We start from the raw sequence: 22,376 nt of genomic DNA on the forward strand, positions 1-22,376 counted from the left end.
GACTTGTCTTGGAGAACCCAGGTCCGCTCAAAATCCCTAGAGGTCAAGAGGGGGAAGTCGTAGGAGATACCTCCTTCAATGTATCCGAGCTGCTATTAGCAGTGGAAACGCCGTTCGTTTCCGAGCCACTGTCTGCTTGCGACGAAGCCTCTGCTTTCAGGCCCTTGACAGCCTTTTCGACCTCTTCAGACGCGATCTGCTGCCATTTCTCTCGCGTAGTTTGGTCGGCGAGGTTGGCGGCATCTCCGACCCGGTCGTACATCATGCGCGAAATGTTCATATTGATATCGGTGTACTGGTCCTTGCTGACCTCCTGTTTGAGGTACACAGGCTTGAGAGCAGCTTTCACCATACGTTGTATCTCGGCTTTGGTCGAGAATGACATGTTGACGCGAGCTGGCGACGTGTCCTTCGATCGAGGTGGACTACCAAGCGGTGATCGATGTGAGTTCCTGCGACGTCTCGGCGGTTCGTCGAGGCCGCTTTCATTGTATTCATGTGAAAATCTGTGGTCATCGGCAGGCGAGTAAGGAGCAAACTGCGGAGCCGCGGGAAAGATGGGCGTGATTGTTGAGGACAAAAGGGGTGAGGATGGTCGTGCTAGCGTCAGAGGAGGCGGTGTCATGGCGCCAGGAGTGGGAATTCCCGAACCGAGCGGCGATCCGCCAGGCGAGGACAACTGTGGCGGCGACGAAGGCTCAAAGGCGCGCATTGCCGCTTTTTGTTGTCGTCCCGGTGCAGCTTCTGCGGCTGGTGTCGAAGTTTCCACCTCTTTCAATAAAGACTGCAGAAAATTTGGACCCGTGTTTTCGGTTCCGGATTTTGATCTGCGGCGGGAATGCGAGCTGTTGCCGTTGGCGTTGCCGTTGGCGTTGCTGATGTTGTTGCTGATGTTGTTGTGGTTGCTGCTGCTGCTGCTGCTGCCGCCGCTATTTTGAACGTTGTTGTTGTGGTTGTTGATTGACCGGGCAGCCGACGAGGATTCACCAGCGTTTCCATTGGCAGGTCCTGCAGCAGTGTTGGCTCTCCTTGTGCAAGGCCGCTTGAGCTGGCGTTCTGGTTCTTGCTGAGGCTCGGGAGAAGGGGAGGGCGAGCTTCGCTTGCGCCTGTTCGCGTTCGGAACTGCCACCTCTCTGGCCTTTTCAAAAGCATTCCAAGCCCGAATCTCCTCTTGAGACTCGGGGGCGGGAGGCGCTGGTGGCGGTCGAGGAGGGGCGAGCAACGCCGCTGCGTGTTCTCTGAATCGCTGAGCATTACCCTGGCGTTCGGCAGCCTCGATTCTGCGCTGATATGCAGCAAGATCGCGACGGTGGGCCTCGGCTGCAGCCTGGCCAGTGACCTCGTCGTCGTAGGGGAAGTCGAGGTCGATGCCAGTCCGACGATGCACTTCTTGCCAAACCCGAGCCCAAGGGGAGTCGGCTCGTCTTCCTGCGGCGCGGATGGCCCGTTCGCGTCTTGTTAATCGGGAATTTACTCCCGATCGGTTGTGGTTGCGCTCGCGTTCTCTTTCGGCCAATACGAAGGGGTTCTCCATGCACGTCTGGCAGTACCATGCACCCGAAGGCAGCTCGTCCAAGCCGGCACAGAAGACGTGACATGGCTGCTCGCAGTTGTCGCATAGCATGAGATGTTCTTCATCGCCAAAATCTTCGCACACCATGCAAGGTTCAAAAGACGGCTCATCGAGTTCGTCATCGACAATCATGGAAGGATCCAAATCAGCGACTTGTTGTTTGTCTTGGACGGCGTACGACGAAATGACTCGACCTGGAGCACGACTTGTTAGCTGGTCGGTTTCCTTGAATGCCAATCATCTAGCGCATATCAGGCGGGAGCATACTGGAAGCAGCCACGGAGCATGGGCAGCAACTGAGTTGGCCGCTTGGCTTTCCGGCGCCCGTCCGTCCAATGGTGGCTCGATGCCGCCTGTGCGACCAAGGCGTCGTTCACAGTTTTGGATCACTTACCTCCTAATCTTGCCTTGAGCTCAACTTCGTTGAAGCTGGCCCGGCATATGGGGCAGCTATTTGCACGCTCGACCCAGGGCTTGAGACACTCATTGTGCAGGTTGTGGCCGCAGGGCAGGAGATGGGCAATGACTTCGTCGTCAGGCGGCAGCAGGTCGTCGATGGCGGTTGGGTCGGGAAGCTGGGTTTGGAGCTTCGAGGATAGAGAGAGTTGCGCGGCATCAAGCGAAGCGTACTGTGGGTGGACCGGGAGCGGGTCGCTGTCGGGTGGCGGGTCCGGGCTACGAGACAAGAGGTCGCCGAGACAGACGATACAGGTCTCGGCCATGAGGGCGACGAGTGAGCAAGAGGGAGCAGGAAGAGGAGGGAAGAGGTGAAACCATCAAGGTGGTGGGCAGTCGACAGGAGGGTCGAGGGTTTTGTAGACGAGGTGCAGTCGAGAGTGAACGGAAGGACGGACTGCCCGAGCGGCGGGGATTAAAGAGGCGCTAAGACGCTTCGGCCACTGGGCGCACTGGCCGTGTCCCTCAGCCTGAGCTGCGGTGCAGTGCCAGTCACCCTCCAAGCACGTGCCAGGGCAACCACCGGATGAGGTGAAGCTGCAATCAAGAGGCCTTGCCTCGAAAAGAGAAGCCATCTGATCTGGTGCCTTGCTGGTGGAGACACAAGGCCCATCTGACAGCTGCCAGCTACAACGTCTCCAGGCTCGTGACGCATGCCTGCAGCTACCTGCGCTTGCTTCTTCACAAAGAAACACTTCCGTTAGCTTGCCTGCCTCCTTGCGCCGCTGCGTTCCTGCGTGCCGGGGGCTAGCGCCAGCTCAACTTTTCCCCTCGCCATCGCCATGGGCACCACCTTGTCAACTACAGGTGGGTGTCTTTTCGGTCGACCACAGCGGAGCCCTTCGCTTCGGATTTGTCCTTGTTCCAGCTGCCATTTTAAGCCGCGTCAGATTTGGTGGTTGCGGACGGCGCCATGTGAAATGAGGCAGGGACCGACGTTGCAAGCTTGGCCTTGGCGCTAGCATTACGACCGGCTGCAGTTTCGTGCCTTTGGCAGTTGAGACACTGCCCAAGCTTTTCGTCCACCAAAGCGTCCTTTCGATGCGTCATGCCAGTGGGTGGTCAAGACTGTTCGGACTGTTCATGGCTTGCCGTAGGAGTCCACACTTTGCCTTCTAAAACTGGCGCAATTGTTCGTTGGTCCGTTTGCCCCAGGTTTTTAAGCGAAATCTACAGTGGTCAGTATCTACCAACGGCTCGAGCGCACTTGACGTAATTAGGAAAGCCGGTCGTGTCTAGGCGCTAGGGGCAAAGCACAGTGCAAACTCTCCAAGCTTGCTCTCGTCATTAGCCCGACCAGCTCGTTCTAGTCCTTTGGAGATGCCGTCACTTCATGGATACAATGGGGATTCAACGATGAGTACGGGGCGAGCGACAAATTGGCAGCGATAGAGTCGGGCAAATTTCTCGTCCAAAATTCGATAGGGGCTTAGTCGAAGATCCATCACTTGTGCGTGGGCCGCGCGAGGGTGTTGTTCATTCTTTGTATTCGTCCCGATCCATGGTCAGATTCGGTCGTAATTTTGGGTTCTATCGACGGATAGTCGCCGCTTGCCGTGTCAAGACCGGAACCCTGAACAATGAAAAAACCCAGGCACCGTCCTCATGAAATCGAAAAACGCCCTTAAACCTCAGCGATCTCCCTCAGACGACGGATGGTAGACCTCGTGGCAGCCGCGGCGGGGGTCCTAGAGGCAGTCGTGTCAGTTGCTGTCCTCGTCTTGTCGCCCTGGTGTCGTGTTCCGTGTGCTGCCACCAGGGCGCGTCCGTCTAGACTTACGAGACAGTGTAGGCACCACCGGCGATGGTCTTCTTGCAAGACTTGCAGTTCCAGATACCGACGGAGTGACGCTTGACGGTGACCTTTCCGCAGAAGGTGCAGGTGTAGCGGGCGTGCTGGGTGACTTCCATCTGGGAGATCGTAAGCATCCAAACCTCGCGACGGGCAGAGCGCGTTTCCTACCTTCTTCACCTGCTTACGGAGCGAGGCACCGTAGCGGGTACCATACTTTCCCGTGATGCCGACCTCTGCGCTTCATGTTAGCACCAGTTTCCAATGCCCATCGGGGTCCCTGTGGAGCGGGTCGTGTCCGATGGGTCGATTCGGTGGAGGGTGAATTCTTTGGGCTGCGAGGGTGATTTCGAGGGTTCTGGCGACATACTCTTGGTGCGCTTCGTCATCTTGGCGGATGTTGAGTGGTGCTGAGGTCGAGAGTGAAAGGTCGCCGCAAGTCGTCGCAGTCGAGAGTTTTGGCCGAACTCCAATTTGCAAAGCAGTGTGCCGGCCGCCAAGCCTGCGTCAGTCGCTAAGCTGCCCAAGAGAGATTAGCGCCGCTGGGTGAGATGAGTCAGCACCTTGATCCACCACCCTCATCCAGCACCACCACATTATTTCCTGTCTTGCCGCTCGAATCGTGCATTGCTTTGGGTCTTCTCCTAGCTCCCACGCTTCTTTTCTTCTCATTGACATTCCCGTTGTGCTGTGCTGCGGCAAAGCATCCCGTAGAAACTGTTCGCGATCCGACGGGACCCAAAAGCTGGCCTATGACGTTGCTCAATTACTTAGGTCCTGTCGCTCAACCCAGAGAACATCAGCTTGCATCCTTTCTGTCGGTCGCTTTCTTGATCTTTCTGCCCAACTGACGTGTTGCTATCGAGTGCCAACCTTCGCGCACAGTAGGCACCTAGTCTAGCTTTCACATATGCTTGCGCTGAGCCTCGGCTGCTACCGTCCGGTCGCTACTTCTTCCACGTCCCGCTTTTCTTAGGTTGCGTTCCACAACCAACCCGGCCTTGCTTTGTCTTCTAGCATAGTCCACGCGTCGACTCTTTCGTCTTCATTGTCAATCCTGAAATCAAAATGAGCGCGTCTCGTATCTATGACCTGGTGCTCCTCGGAGCGACTGGATATACTGGAAAATATACAGTCGACCATCTCGCGAGCGTGTTGCCAATTGACTTCAAGTGGGCGATAGCAGGGCGCAACGAGAAGAAGCTGTCGGACATTGTGCAGACCCTGATCAAGCAGCATCCTGACAGCTCTAAGCCAGGTATTCGCTCTCTGAAACTCTCATATCATGTATTGACTAACCTCGCCAGAAATTGAGATTCTGCAACTTGAAAAAAGCGAGCTGGATGTCCTGGCAAAGAAAACCAAGCTCATTATCAGCACTGTTGGACCCTTTATGAAGTATGGGACGCCCGTTGTCGAGGCCTGCGCTACGAATGGCACCCATTACGTCGATTGGTGAGTACATTGTGCTCTGTTCAGGATCGTGTACCTAACCCAATCAGCACGGGAGAGGTACCTTGGGTCAAGGAGATGATTGACAAGTATCATGAGACTGCAAAGACCAATGGCGCCATGGTGAGTGCCCATCTTCCCATTTGCCTTCGGCTTGACTACTACTTCTCTTCGTCTACTTTGACCACAAATAATGGGAGAAGCCACAAGCCAGGTGTTGATGGATTTCTGTCTGTTTTGATTCTTACGCAAAAACACATTGCGGCTATTCAATGCAGCATTCCCTTCGCCTTCTCGAATCTTTTCAAGCTGAACTGACATGGGTTTAGATGATCCCGCAATGTGGTTTGGACAGCGTTCCTGCCGACATCATCACATATGTTGTTGCTACCCACATCCGCCGCAAGCTCAACGCTGGGACGACCGAGGTCTTGAACAGTGTCAAAATGAAAGGCAAACCTTCAGGCGGAACACTGCTCACGCTTCTCTCTCTGCTCGACCATTACAGCATTTCCCAGATCACTACCAGCATGAAACCCTTTGCCCTGTCTCCTGTTCAGCCACCATCCACCAACTCCTCTCCAAAGACGAGCCTGTTTCAGAAAATTTTCGGTGTCAGGCAAGACAAGGATCTTGGTGTGCTCACAGACTGGGTTCAATCAAACATGGATGCGGCCATTGTCTATAGGAGCTGGGGCCTGTTGGACGGAGGTAAGACTTACGGTGCCAACTTCCGATTCAGCGAGTGGTTGGCGATCAAGAGCACGATTCCCGGAGCTCTTGTTCACTTCGTCATGCTCTTCGGAGCAGCAATGATCGCTCTGCCGCCAGTCAGATGGACTTTGAGGAAGCTGGTGTATCAACCCGGCGAAGGACCTTCCGTGGAGTAAGCAGTAACGATCCTCTTGTTGAGCTATCACTGACCCTGGGGCAGGGACACGAAGGATGACTTTTGTCATTACAAGGCCGTCGGCATCGCAGACACCGCTAAACAAGAGCGCGCACTCGGGCAACTTGTCTTCAAAGGAAGCCAATACTACTTTACTGGCCTGGCCATTGCTGAAGCCGCGCTGGTAATTCTGCGCGGACAACAAAACACCGAAGCCAAGAAGCTGGGAGGAGGTATTTTGACACCAGCGACCCTGGGCGACGAATACGTCGAGAGGCTTCGAGACAGTAACGTGAAGATTGACGTCAAGTTGATTTGAGGGCTCTGTTAGAAGCCCAGTCTGCCAGCTCTCAGACAGCTGTGCTGTTATCATGGATTTTCCAATGCCAAACGTTTCGTTCGTGTCGATTCAAAGCTTTGCCCTGATCTTGCCGCTCTCCGCCTTCAACAGCTTCTCCACGGCCTCCACTCCAGCCCTCGCAACCTCCTCATCCTGCGCCGGCGTCCCCGTGCTGCACCCAATGGCGCCGAGCACTTCGCCGTTTTCATTCTTTACGGGAAGCCCGCCACCAATAACCATGAAGCGCCCACCATTGCTATTCCAGATGCCGAAACCGACTCCGCCGGGCCAGACTGCCTCCTTGTACGTCGACGTGGGGACGCGGTGGCCGCTCGCCGTGAACGCCTTGTCCAGGGCGATGGAAATCGAGGTAACTTTGGCGCCGTCCATGCGCGAGAAGTGCAGCAGGTGCGTTGCACTGTCGACGACAGCGATGTTCATGGGCACGCCGATGGCGCGGGCTTTGGCCTCGGCGGCCTCGACAGCGGCGCGAGCCGCGGCGAGCGTGAGGGTGGGGATGTGCGTGACGGCGGCCATTTTGTGAGTAGCTGTTGGCGCTGGAGAGCAATGACAATGGCGGACTCGCTGAATTGTTTGATAATGTTGGACTGCTGTTAAGCTGCAGAGGCGAAGGTGGGGTTGTTGGCTACATGATGGTGATGCGGCGGGATGGGGAGCTGTCAGATGGACGGACGGAGCTGTGGAGCTATCGAGCCGTTGTCCGAGGTTCGCCGCTTTTCGCGAGGCCATCTTCCATCAACTTTCACATTTTCCTCGCTTGCGCAAAAGTCGGGACTTTGCAGCCAATCTTTTTTGGCCGGGATACTGAGCTTACCCTGGCTATTCTGATGCATGTTCGCTGAAGACGATGTCGAAAATCTCCTAAGACGCGGCGTCTTAGGACGAAGCTTTTCCCCAAATTCTGTTGCACTTGGATTTCACATGCTGACACGAGTCTGGAATGGTGTAGAAAATAAATCTGGAAAAGAGCTACTTCTATGTGCCGCCATGGACACCAAGTCCTGTCTCTATGAGATTTGTCGAGATGTTCTCATGCTCAAGTCTATTTCCTCGACAACGCGACCAAGCTTCAGCAAAAACAAAGTAGCCTACTTCTCATACACCCAGCGTACAACGCGCTCCAAAATGGCCTGTCCGTCATGCTCCTTCTCCATCCGCCTCGCAATGTCACGCTGCTCGTCTTCCCTCATAGTCTGCGTATATGTCGACGCATTCGCCAGCAACGACTGCGCCAGCTTGGCGCTCATTTCAGGGTGGCCCTGGAACGTCAAGATGCTGTTGTCGTTGGACACGAAGCACTGGTTCTGCTTTGCGAGCGGCACGAAGCCTGGTGCTGGATCTACGATTTGCCGCTTGTGGAACTCGTGGATGTCCTGTTGATGTTTTCAGTTCTTCTGTTGGGAGGGCAGACCTGTGGAAGGCAGGACTTACATATGATTTCTTTTCGGCTGCAAAGTCGAAGAAATGGGACCCTTCTCCTGTCAGTCCTATTGTCGTCACGCCCATCTAGATTGCACGGGAGATATCAGCACCCAATCCTCCAATACTCCAGCCAACTCCAGCCAGACACGCGCCCTCAAAATCCGAACAACAAGGAGCGCAAACTCACCTCCGGCCCACTCGCCCCCATCGCCTCCATACGTCCACCCAGCGCAACGTGCACAGCCTGATGGCCCCAACAAATCCCAACAACCTTGGCGCCAGTCCTCCCCTCAGCGCGCGCCTTCACCAGCTGCCGCACGAACTGCAGCATCTTGAGGACCCACGGCTCCGGCGCATTGATGTCGGCCGTGCCGCCGCTCAGAATGATCAAGTCGTACGCCGCCCCGGCATCCGCCGGATACTCTTGCGCCTCGATGGGGTCGTAGAAGTCGAGTTGTGCGCCTGGCGCGACGGCGCTGAGCGCCGTTATGAAGGAGTCGCTGCTCGTGGGCACGGTTGCTATGGCTGAGGGCGTGTTTTTGAGTATGGCGATGCGGGGAGCGGTGGCGCCGCCGTTTGTCGCGGGGCCTGGCATTCTTTCTTTTGCGTGGATTTGGGCGAGGTGGAGGTGGCTGCGCGAGTAGGTGGGTTGCGGGTGCGGCTTTGGAAGAACAAAAGCTTATTTTGAGCTAGGGAGCGGGAAGAGAAAGGTTGCGTGGTTGTTTACTTATATCATCACTGTTGAATGTCTCGAGCTACTATGAATGGGGTGTTGTGCTTCCTGCAATTGATGGTGGATACATGCGGTTTATCTGCTTTGGGATAGTTGTATGCGCAAGGGTGGGGGTGGGGTTATGACAGAAATGGGGGAGGGGAAATCACCAACCGTTCAACTCCTCTTGTTTGTTTCTCTCATGGGGTTTTCGAGGACCATATGTCTCCTACAACGATGAATGTGGCTGAGATTACCATGAGTTGGACGTGTTTTCTTTCACTGCATTGAATCGACTCTACCGGCAGCGGAATTCACCTACGACTTGTGTCGTCTGCTGCGGCACTGGGTAGGTGTGCTTCTAGAGTCGCCGTGTCACTGCAGCCATTTCTGGTATCCTTTTTTGCTGTGCCGATATTACTGTGTGGTAACCTTGCTTGCACAGCCACTTATCTATATAAACTCCTGCGCTGCCTGCTTCCTCGATACCTTCACCTGCGTCAAGTCTTCCTGTCCCGAAATCGCGCCAAAGTCAGTGTTCTCATTGGTCCTCTGAGACTTTTGAAAATCGAACTGGAATAGATATGGCAGCGAGAAAATGAAATGGGTCTCGTCACAGCGACCCCTTTGCGCGTACGAGCGAAGGATTTTGACGTGCTAGGGTCCGGATCAGAAGCATGCACGAGTTCCGTCGAAATTCTGTTAGCTAAGAAAGCAGTCCCTCGTGAAGATATACATGTGTAGGACCAGGTCGACCTCGGGATAGGGGTTAGATGAGCAAACAGAAGCGAGCGTCTACCAGGGATGAAAGGTGAAAGCCCCATCCACAGTTCAATACATCAAGATGCTGGTTTTCAAGAGGTTGCAAGTAGGAGTGAGCAAGTGCTCACAACCAGAAATGGACGCACCCCTTCATATTCCCGCTCTATTCCCGCAGTCTTCCCCTGCCCCTACTACGCCCCCTGACGCAGTGGAAGCCGAGCCGACGGCAAAAAGTAGACAGTTCAATCCGCGTCACGTCCGTCCATCAGCGGACATGAGCGAGAGCTACCGCCATGCACAGAGGTCAATTGAAGAACAGTTGGCTGTGCGCGTGTATTTATAGTGAGCCAAGGATGGGGCAGGGCGCACGACGGACATGGCATCTCAGACAAGGCGACGAATTTGGAAGGTGCGCGTATGCTTCGACAGGGCTGAGCAATAACACGAGGAATGACTTGTCCGGCAAGACATGGAGCCTGAGAAGTGCTGGACAGTTTGCGGGTTGGCGGACGGATAGGGGGCAGCAGGACGCTCTTTGACTGCCTTCAGGGAAAGCCACTTTCCCCAACAGCGAGTCAAGGTATTTCTTCGGGTAGATCTTTCTCGGGGAACGAGGCCGGACGCTGGCCAAAAAGGCTTGCGGAGAAACAAGCATTCGGCCTGTTGCCGTCAATTGCTTGGTACAGAGACCGACCACTTCGCACCCGAGCTTGTGGTCCCAACTTCTCCATGAAAAAATCTATTCGCTACAACGCAGCGGTCTCCCGCTGGGGAATCAAAACAGCATGACATCGTGAAAATCCGGCCACGGTCTTCGTTTGCGCCGACGCAGCCAATCTGTCCTCCTCATCAACCGCCGTATTGCAGCGGCTGGTAGCGTATTATCCACTGCGCCGGGGCCATCCGGTGTTGCCGGTGACGCCGGATCTGCAGGCGGTACGACGGGTGGTGGGCTGACGCTGCTGCTTGAGCTCCTACTGCCCAGCTTGAGGCCCAGGAGAATGAATGCGCCGACGACGAGCAGGACTAGCAGCAGCATGGCTTTCCTCTTGACACTTCTTCGCTGGTAGTTTGTGGCCACTGTGAGCTCCTGGTCTGCGCCCTTTACGTCCGTGGCCATGCGCTCGACATTGTAATCGATGCGGTCCAGCATGCTGCCTTGGTCGATGACCATGGCATTGAGTTCTTGAAATATCGAAGCCAGCTCGATTATACCTTGGGCTATGTCTTCGATTTCTCGTTCCCGCTGTGCTATCATGGCGTCGTTGGAATTTTTGCGGACATGCGAGCGTGCTTGTGCGGTTTGAAGCAGGGTGGTGCGGGACAAGGAGGTATCTTCGTAAGATTCCTGCATTGCAGGGTCTGTGTAAGGGTTCGCGGGGGTTGGGGTTGACGTGCGTGACAAGGGATTGGGTGAGCCAAACCCGCCAATGGCGCGGAGCTCTGCCAACACGTTAGCCGGGCACATTTCAACGGGAGCGTGTAAACTTGCTCTTCAAATAGGCCGATTGCTTCTTTCGGAAGTTTGCGCTGGCGTCGCCTACTCGCGAAGCGAGAGAAACCTTTAAATTCCGCGCCATGGTTTCTTCGCCCTTGGTCAGGCCGCCTTCTCGTTGCGCGGTATCTTTCAACATGACATCTATCCGCTTTATGGCGCGTTGGCAGGCCTGGAAGCCGCGGGTGACGGCCTGGGTTAGGCCCTCGATTTCGCGCTCTTCTCGCGCCTTGACGTCCTCGTCGTCAAAGCCGGGCAGAACGTGCTTCTGGTGCAACTGATCCAGGCGTTTGATTTGTTTTGTAATCTCTCCAAGATGCTCCGTCACCTCGTCCTGCACGTCGAGCCAGCGAGGTGGCAGGACATCCATCTCGATGACGGCATCGCCATTGTCAGAGGGGTCGTCGTAGGCACCGGCCGACAGGAGGCCTCGGCGGTCGTCGGAGAAGGGGGCATTGTCGGCGTAGCCGTTGGAAGTGGAGGGGGCGTAGCGGGAGCGGTTGGCCGGGTGGTGCGAATAGGACTGGCGGTAGGATATGAAGCTGGGGCGGCGGATTAGCGTGGAGAGTTGGGCGGTGGGCGGGGAGGACGGGGAGGACGGACAGGTTGGTGCGGTCGCGCCACATGGCTCGCAGGGGATTCTGAGGGGAGGGGATGGAGAAAAGCAGGTCAGGGCATCGAGGACATGCTGGGGACGCTGGGGACGCTGGCGGAGGTTGGGTTGGTTGGCAGGCCGTGAGTGAGGTACGGTGCTGTGGTTCACATGTTGCAGCCTCAGGCCTGCGGCAAGGCAACGTATCCGATGCACCGCACCCAGTGCACTGCGTGTGCTCGGGCGCGCTGGGCTTCCGCAGGGCTGGCCGCCAAGCCGACAGCGACCCGCAAGCCTCTCTGGCAGGCAGAGCACAGGACAGGAAGCCGCCAGCTCAAGCACAACCTGACTTGACCCTCACTCACTCTCTCTCACTCCTCCCCTCTATACCCCCCGCCATCCACATCTTCCATCTCTACTCTCTTCTCCGTTTCGGCCTCCCCACTTGCTGCACGCCTAGCCCATCTCTCCCACCCACTACCGCAAACAATGGTGCGTCCTGTCCTCGCCGTCTTTGTCCTCTGCGCACCCCGCCAGCCAGCCTGCTAACCCTCCGCCGACAAACAGGCTGATTCTCTCACCGAGGAGCAAGTCTCCGAGTTCAAGGAGGCATTCTCCCTCTTCGTAAGTCGCTCCCAGCCCGACTCTGCTCGGAACCCGCTGCCCTGCCTCCTGACCCCCAGAACCCCCTTTACTGATTGTTGTTGCTGTCTACAGGACAAGGATGGCGATGGTACGTGGTGGCCTGAAAAACCGCACTCGTCCCCCTTCTCCCTGGCTACCACCACCGACCCCAATGCCTTTGCGCTGCCCTCTGCCCGCAACGTGCTTGCTGACGCTGCACTACACTGCGTTTACCCCGCCCCCACATTGCCACCATGGCCGAAACCAAACGCGTGAAACTGTCACCTCCCGCGCATGCGACTGACAGTCGACTATTTTAGGACAAATCACTACCAAGGAGCTCGGCACCGTCATGCGCTCCCTGGGCCAGAACCCTAGCGAATCTGAGCTGCAGGACATGATCAACGAGGTCGACGCTGACAACAACGGCACCATTGACTTCCCCGGTACGCCACCGCTCCTGCCACGTTGAATTGAACCTCGCATTGATTTGGTCCTTGCCAGAATTCCTGACCATGATGGCCCGCAAAATGAAGGACACCGACTCTGAGGAGGAGATTCGCGAGGCCTTCAAGGTCTTTGACCGCGACAACAACGGCTTCATCTCTGCCGCCGAGTTGCGCCACGTCATGACGTCGATTGGCGAGAAGCTTACCGACGACGAGGTTGACGAGATGATTCGGGAAGCCGACCAGGACGGCGACGGAAGAATCGACTGTGAGTAGCTCTGCTTGCTGCTTGCAAAGGAGCTCAGCTGACGATTTTTCCTTTTCAGACAACGAGTTCGTCCAGCTCATGATGCAGAAATAAGCACGGCAGCCGGGCATGTGCCGCGCTACAACACGACCACGACTTGATGTTCTTTGGTGCGATGACGGCAGGGAACCTACCGGGCAGCCGGCTCCTGAAGCAAAATTGATCATCCCTTGACCCGACTCTTGCCAGTCTCCTTATCTTTGGGCCCGCGTTTTCCATCAGATATCCTCTTCGAATCCTACTACCGCTGACGTGTCAGGGTTTCCTTGTCGTGTGTGATTTGAGGACTGCGTGCTTTGCTTTACTTCTGCTGCTGCGAAACTCCATACATGCAGAGGCGCATCATCGCTGGTCGAGATTACAGCAACCACAGCACACCGTTACGGCCTTCATCACGAAATAGAGAAATAAAATGTTGCATGCGTATGCGTCATTTGGGGAGCTGGGTTACCACCCGGGCGTTCTGTTGCGGCCTTGTCATCCTCGTCTGTCAGTGTGCTATGTTGCCAATTTTGAGACTAATGCTCCGCTTGATTTCTTTCAACCAAAGCCATTAGAGTCGTTGGTCAGTCTTACCGCTACAGGCTTTCAAAACTCAAGTCGTCAAACGAGGCTTTGTTGTCGCAAAGCTCTTGCTACGCAATGTTACCAAATCCGGCTTTCGATCAGTTTCCGACCACACAAAGGCAAGACCTGACCTTGATAAAACCGGAACAATTTCACCTTTCCTGCAAATCAACTTTCGCATTCCACCTTGGTTCTTCTCACTGACTATTCGCAAAGATGCCACCGGCATCTGTAAAAGACGTTTTCGTCCCAGCGCCGCGATTCGAGGAGTTTGAAGGTTGTACTCGACAGGCATGGCTGGACGGTTCTCCCTCCTCTCGTGGACACAAGGCATGGCTCGACTTCAAGAAATCCATCCACGACGGCAACCGAACCATCCCACGTCGCCTAGCTCTAAGCCACTGGCACTCTGTCGAAGACTTTGTGTGGATATCGGAAAACCTCCCCAGCCTCACCGAACTTGACCTGAGTGATATTCAAGACTGCATTCTGGTCGATCACACGACCGATGCTCTTGACTATTACACTTGGGAAGAGCTTCGCAATGCAGTCAACGACAAGTTCTGGACCCAGATCGAGAAACTGTGGGTGCGACACTGGGGCTGCACATCACTGCAAAACTCCTTATTCAGACATCCGGCCGCTCGCGACAAGTCTTCGGACCTGGATTATCGATCCAGAAGAGACGGACAAGCCCGTGAGTCGGTCTGTGACGTCACCAGCATTATAGAGGCGTGCTCGAAGCTCAAAGTCTTGAGCGTGAGGGGACCGACGGTTGGCAGAGGGTTGAACAGAGCCTGGCATCCCAAAAAAGCTTGCATTGAAGAAGGCGGGCACGCCCATTTCTGTGCTTTGGTTGAAGGGTTGGAGGACACGGCGCCACTCAGCATGGAGACCCTTGAACTACATCAAGCGGAAATCGGCTTGCTCCTCCCGTTGCTGGCCAAATCTTGGACATTGAAAAGAATCAAGATTTCTTTGGGGCCCATTCTATCACGCTACGCCCCTGGACGCATCAAGGAAGACGTCGAGGACCCAAAGCTGGAAAAATGGCCAAAAGAGATTGCCAGCAGGAACACCAAAGGCAATTGCAGACAGGAACTACAGGACAAGAGACTGGCTGGCATGTCCGATGGGGAGAAGAATCAAAAGCTCCACGAGTGGCTCGACTCGGCTCTTTCCATCTCCTTCGAAATGTACCCATGGAAAAACCCGGGCATGGTCAACAAATTACAAGCCGTCTGGCAAAGCTCGTCTGATGTTGGCATTTCGGCAATTTATTCCTACCATTTGATGGAGTTCCACACGTCTGGTCATTATGCGCATCCAGTGAGCGCTCTAGCATACGACTTTGACTTCATTGCCCAGACACAGCCAGAACTGGACAAAGACAGTCACTTTCAACAGCTGACGACCACCGACTCGGCAGAGGCATACAATAATGTTCCAATCAGTCCCTTCGCCTTTATCCTCCCAGAACGCAAGATTCAGTCACCCGATGAGGTTCAGACAATGGTAAAGGAAGCTAAAAGCATGGGTGGTAAGTTTGAATGGAATTCTATTTTCCTTCCGCTCCCTGAGTCTTACCCCACGGAACCCATGAGGCCCATTGATATGTGGAAGGCTCTCCGCAAGACAGCACCAGGCTTCGCACCGCTGTGGGACCTGGACGCGCTCATGTCGAATGGCTTTCCCAAAAATCAGGGAATTGTGGCCCCCTGGACTCCGTTCGTCGAAAGCATTGCCCGCGGATTCATGGTGCTCCAGCGCAATAGGATCCCCGTGCGGGTGCTTCTCGCGTGGCGAAAGCAGGCGCCAGGACTATACTGGGGCCACACAGAAATATTCGACATCTCATTTTGGAACTTATTAGCATTGCATGTCCGCATCCCCGAGTCCTGCGTGGCGGAAAACAGCGGCAGTAGCAGCGGTACCGCCACGGAGGGGGCACAGCAGGAGACGAGAAAAACCTACATCGCCGAACTCGTCAATGAACTCGTCGTCCGCTACCCCGACTGGGCTGGCGGCGCGCCCCCGATCCCAGGAGATGCCGCAGCGGCACCCAAGGCAGAGCTCCTCGCCAAGTGGCTCCACCGCGAAGCGCAGGGCTGGCAGCGCTGGTGGTACTACCATGCACTTATCTTCACATCGCTGCGGCGCCTCGAGATCCGCATGCCCGAGGCGTTTGACGCGTTCCATAGCAAGCGGCTGGCGCTGTTGCTACTGGGCGAGGGAAACGACGAAAAGACGGCGGCCAGCAGGGGCAAGTGGCACTTGCGACACGAAAGGACCGAGCAAGGGACGCACACGCGCTTTGTCTCGAGGATTTGGGAGCGCATTGGCGGCGACGACAACATCGTACGGAGCGCTGACGAGTGGGATAAGACTACCGAATCGTTTCACGGCATGGCGCATTTTGACAGAGAATGGGCAGACATGCATGAAAACACCGAGAACCGGAAATCTAAAGCCTCTGGTGAACAGATTATGGAGTCGAATGATCAGGACTCTGCAATGCACGACGACACAGCAGTGCCGCAGGTGGGGGGCGTCGAGCCAGAAAATGGGCCCAGCAACTTCCCAGAAGATGTTGTGGAGACGATCGAGACGACAGACACGACAATGGGCGAGGCCACTGAAGTTCCACAGGCTGAGAGCGTCGACAACACATCCCCGCAGGTGTTCCAGAAGATTGAAACTCCCAGTGCGGAGCCCGAGGCAGCCGGACCAGTCAGGGCAGGATCAGAACGCAACAGCTTCGACTCCATGGTCGTGGAGCCCTCTACTAGCAACGCCATATACCTCTGGGATTCCGAAGACGAGCAACTCCACCGGGCCTCCTCGTTCGTCGCCGCACCACGCTCCAATGAGCAGGGACTAAGCAGTGGCGGGCTCTCAAAGCCAGAACTACTCGCTCCCCCAGATTCTGTGGTTGCTAGCGGCAGCGGCAGCGGCTCTACGAGCAAACCCAGACCCAAAGCCAGGAGCTCCAGGAGTAGAGGCAGACAGGGAAGCAAGGCGGGGGCACGGACGCGCTCGGCCGAGTCAAGTCGCGAGAGGAGCATCGGGGCACTCAGTAGCAGGGCCTCAAGTACAGAGCTCCTTGCCCCTCCAAGTTCCGAGGTCATCAGTGGCAGCGGCAGCGGCAGCGGCAGCGGCTCCACGAACAAACCTATGCCCAGAGCCAGGAGCAGGAGCAGGGGCAGGGAGGGTGGAAAGGTGACGCTTCTGACGCGGTCGGCAGAGTCGAGTCGCGAGAGGAGTTCTAAGAGGCAGGCGAGCCAGGAGCCGGATGGCCCGCAGCCACCGACTCAGCGGAGGAGGTCGAAGATGGAGCGCGAGCTGGATTGGTCGCTGAAGAAGTGAAGTGGTGAGAGGGTAAGGATTGAGGTTGGTTGAGTGAGAGTAGAAGGGGGTATGGGAGATCCAAGTCGCTGAAAGCAATACTTCACTGTACATGACGAATTTTGATGACAAGCCTCACATACACCTAACTCCCTGGAAGTCAGTTTCTCAGTAACCTCACCTGCTGCGTGATCCCAGCGCTTCAAAGTCGAAGCCTTCGCCCAAGTCGTCATCCTCTTCCACCACCCAAGTCGCCACGCCAGTGTAATTTGCCCATCCACTCACCTCGACTCTAACCCCCTTTCTCTCACCGACCGCCACCTCCTCAACCGGCGTGCCAACGAAGCCACGTCTGCTGCCTTCCGACGCTCTTGACAAAAGACTATGATATGTCCAGCTCTGACCCATGGATCTCTGCCCCTTGGCCACAGCCAGTGCGACGCGCGCCTGCACGCCCGACCCTGTGGGACTGCGGTCGACCTGCTGGTCAGCAAAGAAGCAGACGCCCGTATCAGCGCCCTGGGTACCCGGCGCCGCGGCACCGCTCCCAGGCTCCGTGACGAAGACCGAGTACATAAACTGCAAGTCGGCATGGTCCGGATGATGCAGGTAGCGCTGCTTGAGCTGCGCATCAGCATTGAAGGCTGTCTTGACTTTGCGCGTCGCTTCGTCCAGCGCGGCCAAGTCGGGCGCCTCCAACGAGGCAGGGAAGCCGAGCGCCGTCGCCGTCACGAAGAGGTAGAAGGCGCCGCCGTATGCCACGTCGGCGACGACGCTGGTGCGGCCCTGAGCGGCGAGCGCCGGCCATTGCAGCGCGAGCGGGATGGCCACCGTGATGTCGGTCGCTGCCGCGAAGCTGGGCACGCTGAGGTACCGGATGCGGCGCGTCGAATCGGCGCGGAAGCCGCTGTGTGTACGCACGGCGGGCACGACGACGCGCACAACGCCGCAGGGGACGTGGAGGCGCACTTCAACGTCGCCTTGGATGTCTTCACCGCTGGTCCCTTCGGAAGGCACGAATTGGAGCGCGGTGCGCTGCGGAAAAATGGCTTCTTCCTGTGACAGAGGCGAAGATGGGTCGTCGATGCTGGCGCAGCAGTCGACAAGCAAACGGCTTACGGCCAGCGTGGCGTGCCCGCACATGGTGCTGTAGCCTTCATGTGTCAGGAAGAGGACGCCCATGTGCGCGGCGCTGCTGTCGACGTGCTCAGTATGCGGCCGCAGGACTGCGCCATACATGTCCTTGTGTCCGCGAGGCTCATGGATGATAGACTTGCGGACGCCGTCATGGTGGGCTTTGGCGGCGGCGCGTTGCTCAAGGAGGGTGCCGCTTGAGGCTCAGTGAGTGAGGGGGAAATGGAGAGGAGAGGCAATGGGCTGCGCCTACGTGAGAAATGGAAAGCCAGCATAGACGATGCGTGTGGGTTCGCCGCTGGTGTGCATTTCGATGGTCTTGATTTCACGGCGGATCGAAGTGCCCAGGAAAGATGGGACGGCCATTTTCAAAGCAGACGGGCTTTGGGTTTCTTCTCAAGACAGATATGAAATGACTGAAAGTGAATTCGAACGTGGATCAGGAGTGAAATGTAGGCCAATCTTTTCAAGGCGACTGGGAGAGGCAGCAAACTGTCGCTGCATTGAGAAGAAATGCGCCCTATGACAGCCTGCTATAACATGGGGCCAGGAACCAGTTGTTGTAGCTCTCGTACCTGTATGGCTCTCAGCTGGAGTCGAGAGGCATATTTTCATCTGAGAGCTCCATCTGAGTGATGGAGAAGCGTGCAGGAGAGGTGGAATGGAAGTGGTGGGGAGTCCCCATTCGGTGGTGCGGCCGGGACTTTTTCGGCGGTTCCTGTCAATACCTTCCAACTTGGTCCTGTTCGCATCTCATCTTCTCTCCACCTTCAACCGAATTTTGCACCCCACGAGTCACCAGGCCACCCCTCTCATTCCCATGCAGCCGTCGCTACGCCCACGCATCTCACGATGGTGCGCTGAAATTTTCGCCAGCCCGAGACCCTCTTTGGTTGGGCACCAACCGCTCGTTGCGACGAATTCGCACGGATAACTAACAAAGAGCCAATGGCGTGCGGCCTTGGCTCCCCATGGGCATTTGGCAGGGCAGGTATTCCGGTTCGGCAGATAAGCATCACGACCTCGGACGACGGAGACCGCGGGTCAACGGCTTTTCCAGTCCAGGAACGGCCCTTTTGCCGTCCAGGGCATGGCTGGCAGAGGCGGGCGCATGGAGATGATGAATCACCACGTCAAAAAAAATTCAGTGCCTCATGAGCAGCTTGCAGAAGCCTTTCTGTCTGAAACACAGAAGAGTGGACGGTGATATCACGACGAGGAAAAAAGTTCAAGGGCACGACGCGCGCCAGAAGCGGGGGAGGGGGATGCAAGCACCGTCGACCCTGACGGGCGAGACCCACTTGCGTCATGCGTCCCCCTCTTGTCCAACGCTTCCTTGACATGTATCAAACACCGATGTTGGTACGTGGACAACACGGTGGATTTTATTGCGGATAATGGTGCATTTTTCGCGCAATGCTCCACCGGCAAGCAAACCAAACCGCCCTACCCGTCGGACTGTTCCCCGCCAAATCATCCCCTCAGAGCCGACGCCGACACTGGCAGCTTGCTCGAGTTTGATGCTTTGTGAATTGGTAGCACATCCGAGTGTGTACGATAAGGTATGCCCAGGAGTTTGAGAGCTTGTCTTGCAGGAGAGACATGGCAATCAATCTCGACCAGCCGGCAGAGTCTGGCAGCGTCCCGCCCCGTGTGACGACCGCCAGTCCCCGGAAGATCTGCGCTTCGGACGGGAGCCCCAACCCTGCGCGATCCAAGTCCAACGCTTTGTCCAACCAGCCCATCGAACCTCGACTCGACACCGTCCCGGGCACTCAAACTTGCTGCGCATTCCTTGCCATCTCACAGACCACCAACAAAGACTGCGACCTCGAGTCCTCAGTCCCTGCGCCAGTCGCGCCATCGTCGGCCAGCGGTAGCGTGGAGCACGTCATGCGGGAGCCAAGGCACGGTTTAGCGAATCCAAAGTCAGCTCAACACACCGTACATCTCCCTCTGGTAGTCGGTGAGCGATACGTCTAGGACGATGGTCACACAAGAAGCAGACGCGATAAACACCTTCAACTTTGCCCTACCTACCGTCACCGGTCCGGGTTTTCTCTCTGGACATGCCCGCTATCTCGTGCCACGATTACAGCCGTCATTTCCGCCGCTGAGCACCAAGTTACGTACGAGCCGGAGCGCGCCTGCCGGTGTTGCGCAAGCACTGCTGTGTATCGTGACAGGGTCAGCTTCTTCACTGACACATGTGGGTTGTCGAGAGCAGCGAGCAGCGAGCAGCCGACTTGGCGAAGAGTCTATCGACCGACCGGTCAAGCAAGCAAGCAAGCAGCGCTGCGGGCAGGACCGCGCAGGTTGTGATGGAGCATGGAACCTGGATGGACGGAACGCATAAAGCCAGCGTTGTCGGTGGCGGGTAGCACACCACCACTGGGGCAAGTTGCGCGCCGATGGCTATCAACTAGCTGGCGGGAAGTGGAGTGGGAGCAAAAGGTGTAGGGAGCGTGAGTTTCAAGCTCTCCCACGTTGTCGGGTTAGTTGACTGGCTAGCTCCCTTGTTCCTTCCCCTTCCTGCTCCTTCCGTCGTCCCGCACTATGAACTAGTTGCGAGATGTCCATGTACCTCATCTCAGTACTCATCAAGGAAGCAAGCGAGCGAGCGAGCGCATTTCTCTCGGCCGACCATCAAATATCGCGCACGCACGCAAATACCATGGGACCAGCAGCGCTTTGCCATTCTAAAGCCGCCGGGTCGTGGTGATCGAGCAGGCTTGAAGAAATCGTTCTAGCGAATGCTGACAATGGCGGCAAAGACGACAACCACCTACCCAGGTAACCATTGTCATGACCACCCGCTTCACCAACCACCTTACCGCTGCTGCACTGTGTTTGAGTTTATCTGCGCGCCACATCTGACTCTACAGAAATGATATCATATCACAAGCTCCAGTCCCGCCATCTAGTGCTGGCCTACCGCCAAATGGCTGGGCAATCAATTTGTATGAGTGGATGGAAGCGCCCGGGTCGGATGGAATGGGACGCCAAAACAACTTGCTCGTTGTTTGAGCGGCAGCAGCGGCGAGCAAAAGTGTGTAATTAAGAATGTGTTTCATATTTCCGCCGTCTTGGAAAGTTGGTGTGGAGAAAGAAGCTTTCGGCCATCCGCTCTCGTGGTGAGTAAGGTAAGTGAGTCTACTTGCCCAAGAGCTCCGCCGTCCGCGAGGTAGACTACCTCGAGTTGTGGGACTGGTGGAAAATAGTCGTTCGACTGTGCGTGACTAGTATTTCACCACAGAATGTATAGTCTGCCCATCTACCTTTCTGCTTGTCTACCAACCGCGGTATCCGCAGCATATTAATACACCTGTCTATACATCTAGCGCCTTTTTTTTAAAAAATAAAAAAACAGCCCGCACCATTCATGTCTTTTCCACCTTACCAATCCCTCCTATTGACTGTTCGCAGGCCAGCTATCTACAACCACGCAACAAGACGACCACACCCACACGACGAGACAAAGCATTTCAGAGAGTGAGTGACTCACACACACACGTAGATGCCGACATCCCGCGACGAGCGAGCGAGAGGGCAGCCAAAGCAGACAGGCCGGGGGGCCGCCTAACGAACCCAACAACCACTCACTCACTCTTTCTTTTACTCCCGCCGGCCGACACTCGGTCGCCGAGATGCGTGATGATCTGCATGAGTGATGTTTGGATGGCTGGACGGATGGGAAGGCGCGCTACGCTGCCGCTGCCGCTCCGACTGCTCTACCTCGGCGCCGGCCCGGAGCGCGGAGTGACGGCGTGGCTTGGGTCGGTTCGGCGGGACTGATTGATTGAATGACTGACTGACTGGCTGGCTGGCACTGTGCGGTAGCTGCGGATTGATTGACGAACTTTGCGTGCGTGAGTGGGCGGAGATGGTTGTGTGTGGTGGAAGAGAGAAGAGTCGTAGCAAAGCCCATGCATCCATGCGTCCATGCATCCATGCATCCATCCATCCTTGGACCGACGAAGAGCTTGCTGAGAAAAAGAAGAGATTTAATTGTTGACGACGCATGCATGCGGTACGCCTTTGATCTTCGCTTCCATGAAATGGCGGATGCTGCCCCGTTGCGGTCCGCTGCCGGTTGGCAGGTCTTTCTATCTACATTACATGTATGCAAGTCTTGTCTATACAGTAAAGGCGGCGACGACGACGACGACGACGACGACGACGGAGATGAGAAGCCATCTTAACGGCAAAGTAAGCAAACAAACAACAGGCGAAGGGTATAAATAAAGGAAGGGGAAAGCAAGATTACAGACATGTAGCTCTGCGCATAAGAGGTTCAAACACCGTCCCCTTCCACAAGCCACAACCACCTCGAGAAGAACTCCAACAAAAAACTGCCATTGCCGCGCAAGCCACGACCGCCGCGGGCAAAAGCAAATCCGCAAAAAAGAGAGGAAATGAAATGACAGGAAAGCAAGCCTTACAA

General features: G+C 56.1%; 9 protein-coding genes across 9 annotated transcripts; 3 read left to right on the plus strand and 6 right to left on the minus strand.

The window, feature by feature from the left end:
- Positions 1-43: 43 nt before the first annotated feature.
- On the minus strand, positions 44-2,295 carry J3D65DRAFT_551891 (uncharacterized protein; the record flags this gene model as incomplete). The annotated part of the gene is made up of 3 exons (XM_066797060.1): positions 44-845; positions 966-1,767; positions 1,968-2,295. 3 exons carry the CDS (start codon positions 2,293-2,295, stop codon positions 44-46), a joined length of 1,932 nt encoding a protein of 643 aa, XP_066656236.1.
- Positions 2,296-3,497: 1,202 nt separating this feature from the next.
- Positions 3,498-4,282, minus strand: J3D65DRAFT_622350 (60S ribosomal protein eL43). Its single transcript, XM_066800061.1, has 4 exons — positions 4,192-4,282; positions 3,993-4,057; positions 3,810-3,940; positions 3,498-3,717 (listed from the first exon to the last, which is right to left on the minus strand). Exons 1-4 carry the CDS (start codon positions 4,208-4,210, stop codon positions 3,654-3,656), a joined length of 279 nt encoding a protein of 92 aa, XP_066656237.1. The 5' UTR covers positions 4,211-4,282; the 3' UTR covers positions 3,498-3,653.
- Positions 4,283-4,440: 158 nt separating this feature from the next.
- Positions 4,441-6,544, plus strand: J3D65DRAFT_622353 (Saccharopine dehydrogenase-domain-containing protein). The gene is made up of 5 exons (XM_066800062.1): positions 4,441-5,079; positions 5,129-5,276; positions 5,324-5,396; positions 5,603-6,159; positions 6,208-6,544. The coding sequence occupies exons 1-5, from the start codon at positions 4,890-4,892 to the stop codon at positions 6,479-6,481; spliced, it is 1,242 nt and encodes a 413-aa protein (XP_066656238.1). The 5' UTR covers positions 4,441-4,889; the 3' UTR covers positions 6,482-6,544.
- A 27-nt stretch (positions 6,545-6,571) lies between these two features.
- Positions 6,572-7,039, minus strand: J3D65DRAFT_551780 (uncharacterized protein; the record flags this gene model as incomplete). The annotated part of the gene is made up of 1 exon (XM_066797054.1): positions 6,572-7,039. One exon carries the CDS (start codon positions 7,037-7,039, stop codon positions 6,572-6,574), a length of 468 nt encoding a protein of 155 aa, XP_066656239.1.
- A 429-nt stretch (positions 7,040-7,468) lies between these two features.
- Positions 7,469-8,763, minus strand: J3D65DRAFT_622361 (putative copper/iron-regulated glutamine amidotransferase). The gene is made up of 3 exons (XM_066800063.1): positions 8,133-8,763; positions 7,955-8,029; positions 7,469-7,896 (listed from the first exon to the last, which is right to left on the minus strand). The coding sequence occupies exons 1-3, from the start codon at positions 8,538-8,540 to the stop codon at positions 7,612-7,614; spliced, it is 768 nt and encodes a 255-aa protein (XP_066656240.1). The 5' UTR covers positions 8,541-8,763; the 3' UTR covers positions 7,469-7,611.
- A 1,074-nt stretch (positions 8,764-9,837) lies between these two features.
- J3D65DRAFT_333425 (t-SNARE) lies at positions 9,838-11,685 on the minus strand. The gene is made up of 3 exons (XM_066795437.1): positions 11,518-11,685; positions 10,912-11,456; positions 9,838-10,862 (listed from the first exon to the last, which is right to left on the minus strand). Exons 1-3 carry the CDS (start codon positions 11,538-11,540, stop codon positions 10,195-10,197), a joined length of 1,236 nt encoding a protein of 411 aa, XP_066656241.1. The 5' UTR covers positions 11,541-11,685; the 3' UTR covers positions 9,838-10,194.
- Positions 11,686-11,769: 84 nt separating this feature from the next.
- Positions 11,770-13,320, plus strand: J3D65DRAFT_622365 (calmodulin). The gene is made up of 6 exons (XM_066800064.1): positions 11,770-11,998; positions 12,074-12,130; positions 12,224-12,239; positions 12,451-12,576; positions 12,635-12,847; positions 12,906-13,320. Exons 1-6 carry the CDS (start codon positions 11,996-11,998, stop codon positions 12,938-12,940), a joined length of 450 nt encoding a protein of 149 aa, XP_066656242.1. The 5' UTR covers positions 11,770-11,995; the 3' UTR covers positions 12,941-13,320.
- A 41-nt stretch (positions 13,321-13,361) lies between these two features.
- On the plus strand, positions 13,362-16,897 carry J3D65DRAFT_333423 (uncharacterized protein). The gene has a single exon (XM_066795436.1). The coding sequence runs from the start codon at positions 13,670-13,672 to the stop codon at positions 16,817-16,819; it is 3,150 nt and encodes a 1,049-aa protein (XP_066656243.1). The 5' UTR covers positions 13,362-13,669; the 3' UTR covers positions 16,820-16,897.
- Positions 16,898-16,931: 34 nt separating this feature from the next.
- On the minus strand, positions 16,932-18,781 carry J3D65DRAFT_622376 (proline racemase). Its single transcript, XM_066800065.1, has 2 exons — positions 18,186-18,781; positions 16,932-18,128 (listed from the first exon to the last, which is right to left on the minus strand). The coding sequence occupies exons 1-2, from the start codon at positions 18,296-18,298 to the stop codon at positions 16,976-16,978; spliced, it is 1,266 nt and encodes a 421-aa protein (XP_066656244.1). The 5' UTR covers positions 18,299-18,781; the 3' UTR covers positions 16,932-16,975.
- Between the last annotated feature and the right edge of the window lie 3,595 nt (positions 18,782-22,376).

This window comes from Phyllosticta citribraziliensis (assembly GCF_038025025.1).
Source record: "Phyllosticta citribraziliensis strain CPC 17464 chromosome Unknown J3D65scaffold_5, whole genome shotgun sequence".
Taxonomy (NCBI): Eukaryota; Fungi; Ascomycota; class Dothideomycetes; order Botryosphaeriales; family Phyllostictaceae; genus Phyllosticta; species Phyllosticta citribraziliensis.